General features: G+C 51.5%; 1 protein-coding gene across 10 annotated transcripts in view; it reads right to left on the reverse strand.

Moving 5' to 3' along the window:
- The window catches only part of SLC37A1 (solute carrier family 37 member 1), a 77,457-nt gene extending 68,391 nt beyond the window's left edge, over window positions 1-9,066 (reverse strand). For 5 of the 10 annotated variants that reach the window (XM_042954599.1, XM_042954600.1, XM_042954598.1 and 2 more), the window contains exons 1-3: window positions 8,950-9,015; window positions 7,233-7,381; window positions 5,619-5,680 (exon numbers count right to left, since the gene is read on the reverse strand). In XM_042954599.1, coding sequence (XP_042810533.1) covers window positions 5,619-5,680; window positions 7,233-7,304 — 134 coding nt within the window. In that variant the 5' untranslated portion in view covers window positions 7,305-7,381; window positions 8,950-9,015. Of the gene's footprint in view, window positions 1-5,618; window positions 5,681-7,232; window positions 7,382-8,949 lie in introns of those variants that run through there. The other 5 variants (XM_042954607.1, XM_042954602.1, XM_042954597.1 and 2 more) reach the window with 4 other exon arrangements.
- Between the last annotated feature and the right edge of the window lie 3,211 nt (window positions 9,067-12,277).

The raw sequence follows: 12,277 nt of genomic DNA on the forward strand, positions 1-12,277 counted from the left end.
GCCCAGAAGGCGGGGACCGAAGCTTCCAGGGGGCGGGCAGACCTTCGTAGGGGACTGAGTGGGAGCAGCAAGCAGAGGCAGCATAAAGCAGACAGACCATCTCAGGAGGGTTCGCTGAGCCTGGGAGGAGAGAGAAGGACCCAAAGCTGGAGGAGGACCCGGGGAGGAGGAAGGGCACGTTTGAGGCGTCTGGACGTTTCCAAGCACAGGTGGAAGGGGACAGGACATGAGAGTGAAGCCCGTGGGCCCATCACGCACTTCATCCACTGCCAACACGTGGCCGACTGGGCCTCCTCCTTCTGTCGACCCCCTTCCCGTCCCAGGACCGTTCTGCCGCAAATCCCAGACACGGCCGTATTTCATCGGCAAATTTTCAGGATGTGTCTCTAAAAGATAGGGTTTTAAACACCACCACAACCCCATCGTCGTGGCTCCCCAAACAAGAATAATCCCCATAACAGCATCAAATACCCAGCCTGTGCTCTCTCTCCTCCCTGACTCCCTACGTTCTCACTATTGTATTTGTTTTTAAAGTGTGTCCATTTGAGAGACAGGGAGAGAGAGAGGGGGAGAGAGAGAGAGAGGGAGAGAGAGGGAGAATGAGGGAGAGAGAGGGAGAGAGAGGGAGAGAGAGGGAGAGAGAGGGAGAGAGAGGGAGAGAGAGGGAGAGAGAGGGAGAGAGAGGGAGAGAGAGGGAGAGAGAGGGAGAGAGAGGGAGAGAGAGGGAGAGAGAGGGGGAGAGAGGGGGAGAGAGGGGGAGACAGAGGGAGACAGAGGGAGACAGAGGGAGACAGAGGGAGACAGAGGGAGACAGAGGGAGAGAGCGAGCAAGGGAGGAGCAGAGAGAGGGAGAGGGAGAATCCCAAGCAGGCTCCATGCTGCCAGTGCAGTCCAACGCGGGGCTTGAACCCAGGAACCGTGATATCATGACCCGAGCCTAAATGCAGAGTCAACGCTTAACTGACTGAGCCACCCTGGCAGGCACCCCGCTACCGTGTCTGTTTTTAAATGGGGTTCCAAACAGTCCACACGCGCCTTGTCCTGATGTGTCCCCCAGGTCTCCCCATCTGGAGGTTTGCCCTGCACCTCTGTCTCTGCCCCGCGCTCTGGTCGCAGAGTCCGCGCCGTCTGTCCCGCAGCGTCCCACACCGTGCGGTGCAGACTCCGTCTTCACGATGTGGTCCGACATGTCGTTTTTGCTCCCTGCCCTTCCTGAGCTGGGTGGCGAGGCCTCGAGGCGGGGGCAGATTCGGGCAGCGAGGAGCACAGCAAGCACGACAGATGTCCCCGGCCCGAGCTGGTTACTCACCGGGGGTGAGAATCGCAGGAGCAGTGAAACTGTGAGGTCCTCACCCCGCGACGTCTTCCTGTTGGCAGCACGTGTCTACAAGGACGGGCCTCCCCTCACCAATTATTTAGCTCTGAGGCGCGGTGCATCCAGGCAAGGAGGAATAAATGCGGAACTCCTTAGTGGCCAGTTTGCAAAATAAGATGTAGGTCTTCTAGCGTTCTTCCCCACGTCACCAAACAGTTTCTTCCCGCTTTGTTTTGCCCTTTTGTTACGCACACGGTGGCCGGCGCCTGGCTGTGCTCTGACCCGCTGCCCTCGCCCCCCTCGTTCACCCATTCCGGCCTCTTCTCGTTGGCTCCCGACTCCTTCCGCCATGACCTGGTCCCCCGATAGCGTCCTTGCTTTCTAGTGTGACAACACGTTCTGGGCTCGCCTCACACGTCTGCCCCGGACCCGGAACCAGCCACTTCTCTCAGGAGACGCCCGTCCTACAGAAGCCACCAGAGGGAGTGGGAGTCGGTGCGCACAGGACAGGGGGCTGTCAGCTTAAAGGACACAGGGCCCTCCAGAGGCAGAAAGACGAGGAATCCAAAACACGCGCGGAGGAATGAGCCCCGGGATGGGGACAGATGGAGACAGAGATCATTTTGTGGGCGGGAGGGCGGGAAGGCGGGAGGTGAGAGTTATCTGCTCTCCCTTCTTGCAGAAGGTGAAGTCGGGGGCTGAAAGTGAAGAGGGAGGAGGTGGCCTCTGGTGCTTGGGGACAATCCAGAGGATTTAGCGGAAGGGCAGCAAATGCTGGGGGAGGGCAGCAGGTGCCGAGAGACAGAAAATAACGAGATCACGAATTTCTATTGGTGCCAATCCGTGCGCGTGATGGAGTGAGCGTGTCTGTGACTCGAGTGACCCCGAGAGAGGACGAGGGTGGGCAGATCCAACCTGAGGGGTCAGCTTTTGTCACGCCCCCCAATTTGCAGGGAGGAGTCGCTCCACCTACTGGGAGGTTCTGTCTTTCATGACAAAGAACCGAAGAATGAGACCCTACTGTGTGTGAAATAAGCCCTGTGCTCGGGGGCTGGGGTTGCCATGAGAAGTAAGGCTTAAAACAAGGACCTCCTGTCCGGGGGCTGGGGTTGCCATGAGAAGTAAGGCTTAAAACAAGGACCTCCTGTCCGAGAGCTCAGTGTCTGCAGAATCGGAACTGGGAGGCGAGGCCAGGACGCTCCAGGGAAGGAGCAGAGGCAGACGTTCCCAGAGAAGGCCTCCCCGGAGACAGCTCTGGCGATTCTGGGCTTCAGAGCTTGAGGAAATGCCTCAGGCTTAGAAAGCATCCAAGCATTAACCATTATTAGAGAGGTAAAATCAGCGGGGCTCACTTAACTCGGAGAAGAGAAGCTTCATTTTATCTCCACTCATCAAAAACTCAGAATTCTGGCAGCTCTGGGGCGCTCAGCGGCGAGCGAGGTGATCTCTGCTCAATTATCTGTGTTGTTGCTAACGAACACAATGGACGGCGGTGGCCCGTCCTTACTGGAGGGGCACCCTGGGAACATCACCTTACCCTCCCGAGCGCCAGCTCTCACCCATGGTTCCCTGGGGCCGACGTGAGGGCGAAGGAGGTCACGTGTTAGGATGGCACCTGGGCAGAGATTTTTTTTTTACCTGTTTGTCCACCGTGAATCCTGAGCACCTAGAATCAAGCCTGGCACACAGGGGACCCTGGCTGAACCCCTGACGCTGACTGGTCACAAGCGTGCAGTGGCTCCACCGTAAATACTGGCAGACACGGCCCATCGGCACGAATGCGTGACGGTTCCCGGACACACGCTGGGCGCTGGGTAAGAGCGAACTACAAAGTCCCTCTCCGCAGCTTATTTTGTGGATTTGCCAGTTTCTTCTAAAAATGGAGTTCGGGGCACCTGGGTGGCTCGGTCGGTTAAGCGTCCGACTCTTGGTTTCAGCTCAGGTCAAGATCTCACGGTTTCGTACGTCTGAGCCCCACGTTGGGCTCTGCGCTGACGGTACGGAGCCTGCTTGGGATTCGCTCTCTGCCCCTCCCGAATCACACCGTCTCTGTCTCTCTTGAAATAAATAAAGAATCCTAAAAAATGTTTAAATTAAAATAAAATAAAAATGGAATTTGATTTCCTGCCCCCGATCTTTAATGTAAGTCGTGTTAAGGTTCGGCTCGGGGGCATAGAGCTAATAGAGGTTTTAAAGCCAAATGTGCTACGGGGCGCCTGTGTGTTCCTTCACAGCCATCCCCCTGCTGGCAGACACGGGCGCATCTGTGAGGGGACGTGCAGTGTGCCACGTCAGTGGCCGGGTACCAAAGAGTGGCCTGGCTGCCCGCGCCCACCTTCCTCCCGCAAGCGTGCTCCTCGCGATCGCCGCTGGGCCGATCAGCACTTACTGGAGGTGCCACCGTGGAATGTTCCCGAACGTGTTTATACCTCAGTGTTTCCTCCTCTAAGGCAGGGTCACTGAGCACTTCTCTGTGTAAGACACTGTCCCTGTTACACAGAGGGAAAGGACAGGGCGCTCACCATCTAGCTGGCATGAAACGACAGAGAACCTCAAGCCACGAAACCCCCAAATCCCCCCAAAGATCCTTAAACAGGTTACACATTTTCTAGTTTTAACTTAAAAAAATTTAAGAAGTGTTTTAGAAAAAACAATCATGCATTTTGTTGATATCCCAACTTTTGTGAGTCAAACAGGATTCTGAACATTCTACGGAGCCAATCAAAGGAGCACACTGGTGAGATGAAGTCGTCTTCGCCCAACTGACCTTGCTTAGTAGACGTGGGATTTTACATTTCCATCCCGTTTCGGTGGGGAAACTTCTAGGGTCCCCGCACTGAGAACCTGCCCCTCGTGCCAGAAACGGCGGCAGTGGCGCGGGTGGCGACCAGGACCCCCGGGGTGGCCCACAGGGGGTCCCAGCCAGGATTTCAGTGCCAAGTTGTAGCGCTCACGTGGTGTTTCAACCCTCTGTGGCTCTCCTCTTTGTGGAGGGGGAGGGAAACGATCCCGCAGCTCTCCTGACTACTTACTGTGCTTGGCCCCCAGCCTTTTAGAGGCTTCTCCTAGCAGCTGGATCATTAAAGACCAGGCCCGGGAGGGAGAGACAGACACAGTTACACGCAGGTATACCAGGGCCCGAAGCAGAGGCGAGGCTCGCACCCAGAGCCGAGGAAGCACTTTTGATGGTCGCCCCAGAGTAGGGACTGAAGGGGGTGCCCAGAAAAGACAGCTGAAAAGGTATTTCTTCAAAAACGTAAAGGAGTACAATCTCCTTAAGGAACGCTCCGTACCTCCTTCAAACTTGTATTAAACATTTCCACTCATTCTTTTATCAAACCTTGATTGAATGAAGATAATTTTGACATATCCTCAAGGCAAAACATTGTTTGGTCATTTAAAACATTCTGAAGTGGGGCGCCTGGGTGGCTCAGTCGGTTGAGTGTCCGACTTCGGCTCAGGTCATGATCTCACGGTTTGTGAGTTCGAGTCCCACGTCGGGCTCTGTGCTGACAGCTCAGAGCCTGGAGCCTGCTTCGGATTCTGTGTGTGTGTCTCTCTCTCTGCCCCTAACCCACTCGCATTCTGTCTCTGTCTCTCTCAAAAATAAACATTAAAAAAAAATTTAAGACACTTCTGAAGAAGCTCTGACACGTGTGCCATAGAAGGTACACGGTAATGGCAAGTGAGAAATGAAAGCATTCCAATCAAGTACAAGTATCTGTGCATTTAAAAAGCCTGGAAGGATTCACGCCAAAATGCCAGGAACGGCCGGACCTGGGAGGCGAGGTTCCTGGTCGTCTCTCCTTTCTTCTTTATACTTCACTGCATTTTACCCACTTTGCAAAAAACACTTAGTAATTTTTAATAATTTGAGCCTTGACCTTGTGTCAGGCTCTGTGCTAGACTATGGGGGTCAAGGCCCTGGGAGCACTTAGGGAGGCAGACCTGGAGGCACCAGTCACGATTGTGGCAGGAACGCAACAGAAGGGAGGGGGACCCAGGGGCTCGAAGCAGGTAGGAAAGCAGCCCCCCAGGAGGCTGCGTCTGGGTAGGGTATTCAAGGTGAAGAGAAACATGACAACCGGGAATCGCGTTTCAGAAAGAGAGAACAGCATACGCTGAGCTAGGAGGGCGTCCTGGAGAAAAATGATCTAAAAAATTAACAGTAGCTCATGTAGGTGAAGAATAAGCCTTTGGCGGAAAAGTGCTTGTCCTCGCGAACACTCCGGGAAATACAAAGTAAAAGCACCATGAGATGCCCTTTTGCCCATCAAATTAGCAAAGGAGAGACATGACTTACAGTAGGCACGGGTTCCGCGGGCAGCAGTCGCCGGGCTGGAGAGCGGGGCGGGGCCGGCCATTCTAGGAGGCAACACGGTAGTGTGCATTTAGTCTCCATGTTCCTCCCTCTGGTCGGTGAACCCTCAACCCGCACACAACCAAATCCCACACAGGTGGATGTGAGGTGTGGACAGAGACCTATGCACGCAGATATTCACACGGATACATTTCTTCATTCGGGGGAGTGGGTTCAGGGTGACCACTGCATCACTTTGCTACATCGCTGGCATGTGGGAACACGTTATTCTTCCGGATTCTTCCGGACGGAGCGAAGAGTACGTGGTCAGTGATTTAAAAGCCCGAGCGAAATATACACGTTCCATTTCTACAGCACTGGGCGTTTCCAGAGCATCTCATCCTCATTATCTTTGGTTCTCATGACCTTTCTGCAAGTTGGGCAGGACAAGCCTCGTCGCGGCAGAAGTCACTCAGCTCGCAGGCTCCTCCCTGCACCTTGCTCAGAGAGCCTGATGCATCCTTAAGTCCTGCAGGGTGCAGCCCCTTGTCCCTTGAGCTCTCCCTCCACCATCACTGGCCACACCAACGTCATCTGTGACGGCAGAGTAGGACCAATCTTACATATCCACTAGGACAGAGGAGTGACATCTTTTTTAGAACAGGGGTCCAAGATGAAGCCACGAAGCATCAGAGTTTTGGCAATTTTTTTTTCATAGCATGGATTAATGTTGAATTTGTCCTAAATGGTCTGCACATTTTCCTCCTTTCCTCAGAGCCCCCTAATATCCAACCCAGGGGCCCCGCGCGCACACACACACACTGCTACAATTACTTAACTAATGTATTGAGAGGGCCCCTGGGAAATCAAACCTGATTTAAGAGGGGTAAAAAACCCAGATCATAAAGCAGAAGAAAAAAAGAATAAAAACTGGATGTGCTTTCCTTTTCTTTCCCTTTTCCAATGTTGCGTAACTTCCAGTGCTGTTGCAAAATGATACCTAACATTCAGTTTGATCAGCTTGTGTTGACCGAACCCTTACTATGTGCTGGGTGGTGAGAGCAGAGCAGAGGAGCCGCAGCTCTTCCCGAGTTGCTGTCCAGCAGACAAGGCCAGTCTGCACAATTTCCAGACACCTCGCCTCCACCCCGGCTGACTCCACTAACCTCCCCGCCGCCCCCCCCCCCCCCCATGCACGTTACTGAATGGTTTCGCTTCCTGGGTGCTCAGGAATTTGTTTTTGTCTCTGGATGACACGATTCTCAACATCCCTCATTAAAGCACATAACTCAGGCAGGTGTGTCTGTTTGTTTCTTCTTTGCTGACTGCCGTCTGCATGAGAGGCGTGACTTCAAACTGTTCAAACAGCCACTTGCGCTTAAGAATCTACAAGTCAAGGGCAGCCTGGGCGGCTCACAGTTAGGTGTCTGATTCTCAGTTTCGGCTCAGGTCATGATCTCATGGCTCCTGAAGTGGAGCCCCACCTTGGGCTCTGCGCTGATAGCACAGAGCCTGCTTGGGATTGTCCCCCCCCCCCCCCCCCCCCCCCGCCCCTCTCCTGCTCACGCGCGCTCCCTCTCTCAAAATAAAGAAATAAATGTTAAAAAGAGAACCTACATGTCTATATGTTTCCAGAAACTGCAGTCTCTTCCTGCCGTCAGGTGTATTAGCACTAACGAATACGAGCATTCAGTGAAATCTCTTCATCACAGCCTAACCTCTGATCCTCACAATTACCTGGCTGACACCTTGGCAGTTTGGTCCCTCTTTAGGAAGAAACGACAATTGAAGATAATTAAGATAAATTGGAGTCAAAAGTTCACCAAAGACCTACCGATAGAAGGTGCTTAGTTTACGACACGGTTAACACAGAATACTTATTAATAATAGCTTGCATTTACTAAGCACTCCCCACTGGGCTGAGCTCATCAGAAACATTTTATTCAGACATGGCAACGGCCCTAAGAGGGCAGTTAGCTAGATCTCCATTTTAAACATGGACAAACTGACCAGAAAGAAGTAAACAGAGCTAGGGTTCCAACCCTGCATCTGACTCCTATCCACTAAATGTCATTAAAAGTCTTTTACTTTTATTTTTTTTAATGTTTATTTATTTTTGAGACAGAGAGAAAGAGAGAGCGCCAGCAGGCGAGGGGCAGAGAGAGAGGGAGATACAGAATCCTAAACAAGCTCCAGGCTCTGAGCCGTCAGCACAGAGCTTGACGCGGAGCTTGAACCTACGAACTGCGAGATCATGACCCGAGCCAAAGTCTGAGGCTTAACCAACTGAGCTACCCAGGCGTCCCTAAAATCTTTTATTTTTTAAAAAAAGAAGTTGCAATTCCTGTTTTTAAAATATCTGTTGGAGGGGGGGCTGGATAGCTTAATTGGTTAAATGACTCGACTTTGGCTGAGGTCATGATTTCACAGTTTGTGAGATCGACCCCTGTGTCAGGCTCCACACTGACAGCGTGGAACCTGCTTAGGATTCTGTCTCTTCCTCTCTCTCTCTGCCCTTCCCCCGCCTTCTAAAAAAAAAGTTGCAATTCCTATTTTAAAATGTTTTTTTATTCTTTATTTATTTTTGAGAGACAACGAGACAGAATGCAAGTGGGGGAGGAACAGAATCCAAAGTGGGATCCAGGCTCTGGGTGGGATGCGGGGCTTGAACGCACAAACCACAAGGTCATGACCTGAGCGAGTCAGATGCTTAACCGACTGAGCCACCCAGGCGCCCCCCGCAACTCCCGTTTTTAAAATAGCTATACATCTACATCTGTATACCCACATATCTGTATCTACGTACCTATATCTGTACATGTATGGCCATATGTGGGAATACCTGTAACACATGCATACGTTTCCAAGAATATAAGCAATTTTGACACACAGCCTGACGTTTCCATAACTGAGATGGGTCTGAGTTCATTTTGTTGCTCATTCTCTGAGCGGCTGCCGCAAAGGCAACACAACAAAACAGGCCTGCCGGCATGCCTCCCACCGTCCTCAGTTCTTGGGGCTTCCCATGCAGGGTCCTGAAGAGCTCAGAAGGGACGGCTCGGGGACTCCCCCAGTTGCCATGGCAACCGCCAGGCCTCCAGCCCTCCGCTCAGAAGTGGGTCCGAAAGGTGTGTACGGTTGGGTAACAGACGCCCAGGAGGCCTTCCAAGAGCCCTCTCCCCCCGCTCGGGAGCACCCCCACGAGAGGGGCTCGGGGCACCCGCTCCAGTCGGGGCCCCTGTGCTCTCGTTCTTTGTTTTGGAGGGGGGCAGGTGGGTAGAGAGGTGGCCTCCGTCACCCACACGGGGGGAAGGGGCAGAAGAGGATTTCCTACCCGAGAAAGGGAGCTGGGCGGACCTGTGGGCGCGCCCCGTCCGCACTCACCCGAGGCCCCGCCGGCCGCGCCCGCCCGGCTTCACGGAGCGCCGCCTCTGCGCAAGCTCGCCGCGGGGGTGGATGGGAAATCCCTCGTGGGGGATGATGGGAAGAGCTCCCTGGGGGATGATGGGAAACGCCTGGTGGCGGGTGGCGGGGAGGGCCGGCTGGGGCGCGACGGGAGACCCTTGCGGGGGAATTATGGGAAGGGCCTCCCTGAAAAGGTTTTGGAGGAGTGGAGGAGGATTTCTTCCTTTTTTCCCCTCCTGGTGATGGCCTCACCTTTTTGCCCCTCGTTCCCCCAAGGAAAGGCAAAGGATGAGTGAAGCCAGCATTTTGAAGGCCTTCGGAGTTTGAGGGCGCTTCGGGGTCACCTGGCACTTCGGGGTCACCTGGGAGTTAGGGGTCAAGCTGCCAGGAACTGGCTTGGCCCGATGAAGTCTTCCCGGGACTCCCCAGGTCTCCTGCGAGGGAGAGAGCCTGATCTGAACCAGGGAACTCTTCTGGAAGGAGGAGTTTGGATCAGGTCCCGTGTTGCTGTGGGAGGCTGGGGAGGCGGCCCTGCTGTCACCCGGTATTGCTTTATTTGGACACTTGCTAAACCTGCCGTGTAGTGAAATTACTGTAGATCGAAAGATGGGGGGAGGGGGAACTCTGACTCCTGTGCGTGGGACATAAGTTGTAAATTTTAGGGTTCACCAGTGCTATGGCCAGACACCCAGCTGCTTACTAACGATGTGATCCGGAACAGGGTTTGTTTATGCCACTTGCTGTGTTTTTCCAGTCTAAAGCGTATCGAGCCAGTGGTTCTCTGCTTGGTAGATGGTTAAGGCCACTCCTCAAAAACCATAGTTACTCCTTTAAATCAGAGATCTGGGAGGCAGTAGGGGTATGAGCTTTGAATCCCGCTGGCTCTATGATCACAAGCAACGACTTTACCTCTCTGTGGCTTCCTTTCCTTAACTGTATGGTGGGGGAATGGCAGCAAGGATTTAGTAAGATAATTCATATAAAACTCTTAAAACACCACCAGCCCAGGGGCGCCTGGGTGGCTCAGCGGGTTAAGTGTCTGACTTAGCTGGGGTCATGATCTCGTGGTTCGTGAGTCTGAGGCCCACATCCGGCTCTGTGCCGACAGCTGGGAGCCTGCAGCCTGCTTCGCATTCTGTGTCTCCCCCTCTCTGCCCTTCCCCCCCTCAAAAATAAATAAACATTAAACAAAATTAAAAACAACAACAGAACACTGCCAGCACAAGTTGGAACTTAGCAAACCGTAGTTACTGTCATTGTTAGAGCAAATCTGAAAGTTGAGTTTCCGACAGTTTCACATGCATAAAAGCAAAAATTTATTTCCGTTAGTATTATCATCACAGATTTCTAACATTAAAATATTGTTGACATTTTATTATAAAAAGACACAATTGTAGTCAGTGTGGCAACCGTCAAGCATAAAGTAGATCTTAATCATCTTTATCCCAAACACCTGACTTTTCTTTACACCTTTTTTTCTTTGCAACTAACAAATAATGTTAATTGTAGGGTCTTCTGTGTTAATCTGCTCGTAAATTGTTTCTTTGTTCAGTAAATGATGTGTTTGGGCCTGAGATTTGGTTAAGATCGCCATCTTCCATTCTGTCACCGTTTCTGAGGGAAAGGCCAGCAAAGTGTGTGTGACCTGGGAGATCTGTGGATGTTTCCCTTCTTGGATGTGGCATCCACAAGGCTGTCGGGCAAGATCAAACTCTGTTTCCTCAGTCACTCCTCCCCTACTCTGACAGCAACAACAAACAACACACCTTGGGGTGGGTGTGTGGGGAATTTTCTATGAAGGATGTGTGATTTCTTGGTAATATTTTTGTTGTTAACATGATGTAGCTATCATAATAAATGACAATACGTTAATAAAATATTATCTTTGGTCCCCATGGCGGCTCTTTGAGATTAGAAGGGCATATTCTCCTCAGTTTACAAAATAGGAATCTGAACCTCAGGGACAGCTGAACTGCCTGAGGTCACCAAAGCCATGGGGACCCAGAATTGGAACTTGGGCATTCTGGCTCTAGATGAGTAATGTTTCCACTGGACAATGATGACTTTAGGACCGGTCTCCCCCCTCTCCCCATTTAGGTCATTTTTTTTTTTGAGTACTTAAATGGGTTTAAAGAAATAAAACTATTGGGCTATTGTTATTGCTGAAGGTACTAAATCTCAAAAAGCAAGGGTATTTAGATTTAAGATGTCACAGTTATTTGTATAATTTGCAAAAACACATTAGAAATCAGATACACAAATGTATGATGGCCAAGTCGTATAGAAAAATAGAACTCTGATGCACAAGCTACAGCCCAGGAAACCAGGCCATTATTTATAGAAACCAGCCCAAAAAGCCAGTGTGCTGTAAGTCAGGCTTGTCGGAAGTCTGTCCTCCGTCTCTACCAATTGGTCTAGGAGCAAACCATAACTTCTGTAACAATTGGCCGGGACTTGATTAATAACTGAGCGATTCCTGACCATTTTCCCTACTTCCAGCTTAGGACCAACCAGAGGGAGTCCAATTTGCACTAATAACCAACCATTTAGGGATGTCCCACTGATGAGGTTTGGGGGTGATGGTGGGGTCCAGAGCTGACGGCCAAGAAAGAATTCTTGAAGATGTCTTTGGTGCAAAAAAGGTGATTTTGTTAAAACATGGGGACAGGACCCAAGAAAGGAAGAGCTGCCCCAGACCCTGAGAAGAGACTGGTTATATACTTGGGAATTGAGGGAGGTAAAGTCAAGGGGAAGTTCCCAGAAGGATTTTCATATGCTAAAGAAGACTCCTAGGATATGGAGGCCTAGCTATTGTCAAGCTAAGGTTGTTTTTCCCTCTAGCAAAGCATTAGCATTAAGACAGCAGGGAGTTCCTGGAGAGACGTTGGATTCTGCTGGCCTCAAGTGGTTGTCAATGGGCTGCAGGTTAGAAGGAAATTAATCTTACCTGCCATTCCTTTCTTGCCTTTGTTCCCCACTAATGGAGGGGGTGATGTTGGGGCTCCAGGAAATGGAGTCTTTAGGTTTCTGGAGATTAGCTATTGATAAGATTGCCTTTTTCTTGTAATTTACTAAGATATTTGTAAATAGATGGAGACTCAGGTCGTGCGGGACGATGATCTCTACCAGTTAACCATTTGTTTTCCGCTTTCCTTTGTTCTTGGGCAGCCAGGAGTGCCCGAGGAATGTTACACAATCCCACCCGGGGGTGGGGGGTATTTGTGAGGTGTCAGCTTGCCTTGTGCTCCCTCATCACC

Source organism: Panthera leo, chromosome C2 (assembly GCF_018350215.1).
Source record: "Panthera leo isolate Ple1 chromosome C2, P.leo_Ple1_pat1.1, whole genome shotgun sequence".
Taxonomy (NCBI): Eukaryota; Metazoa; Chordata; class Mammalia; order Carnivora; family Felidae; genus Panthera; species Panthera leo.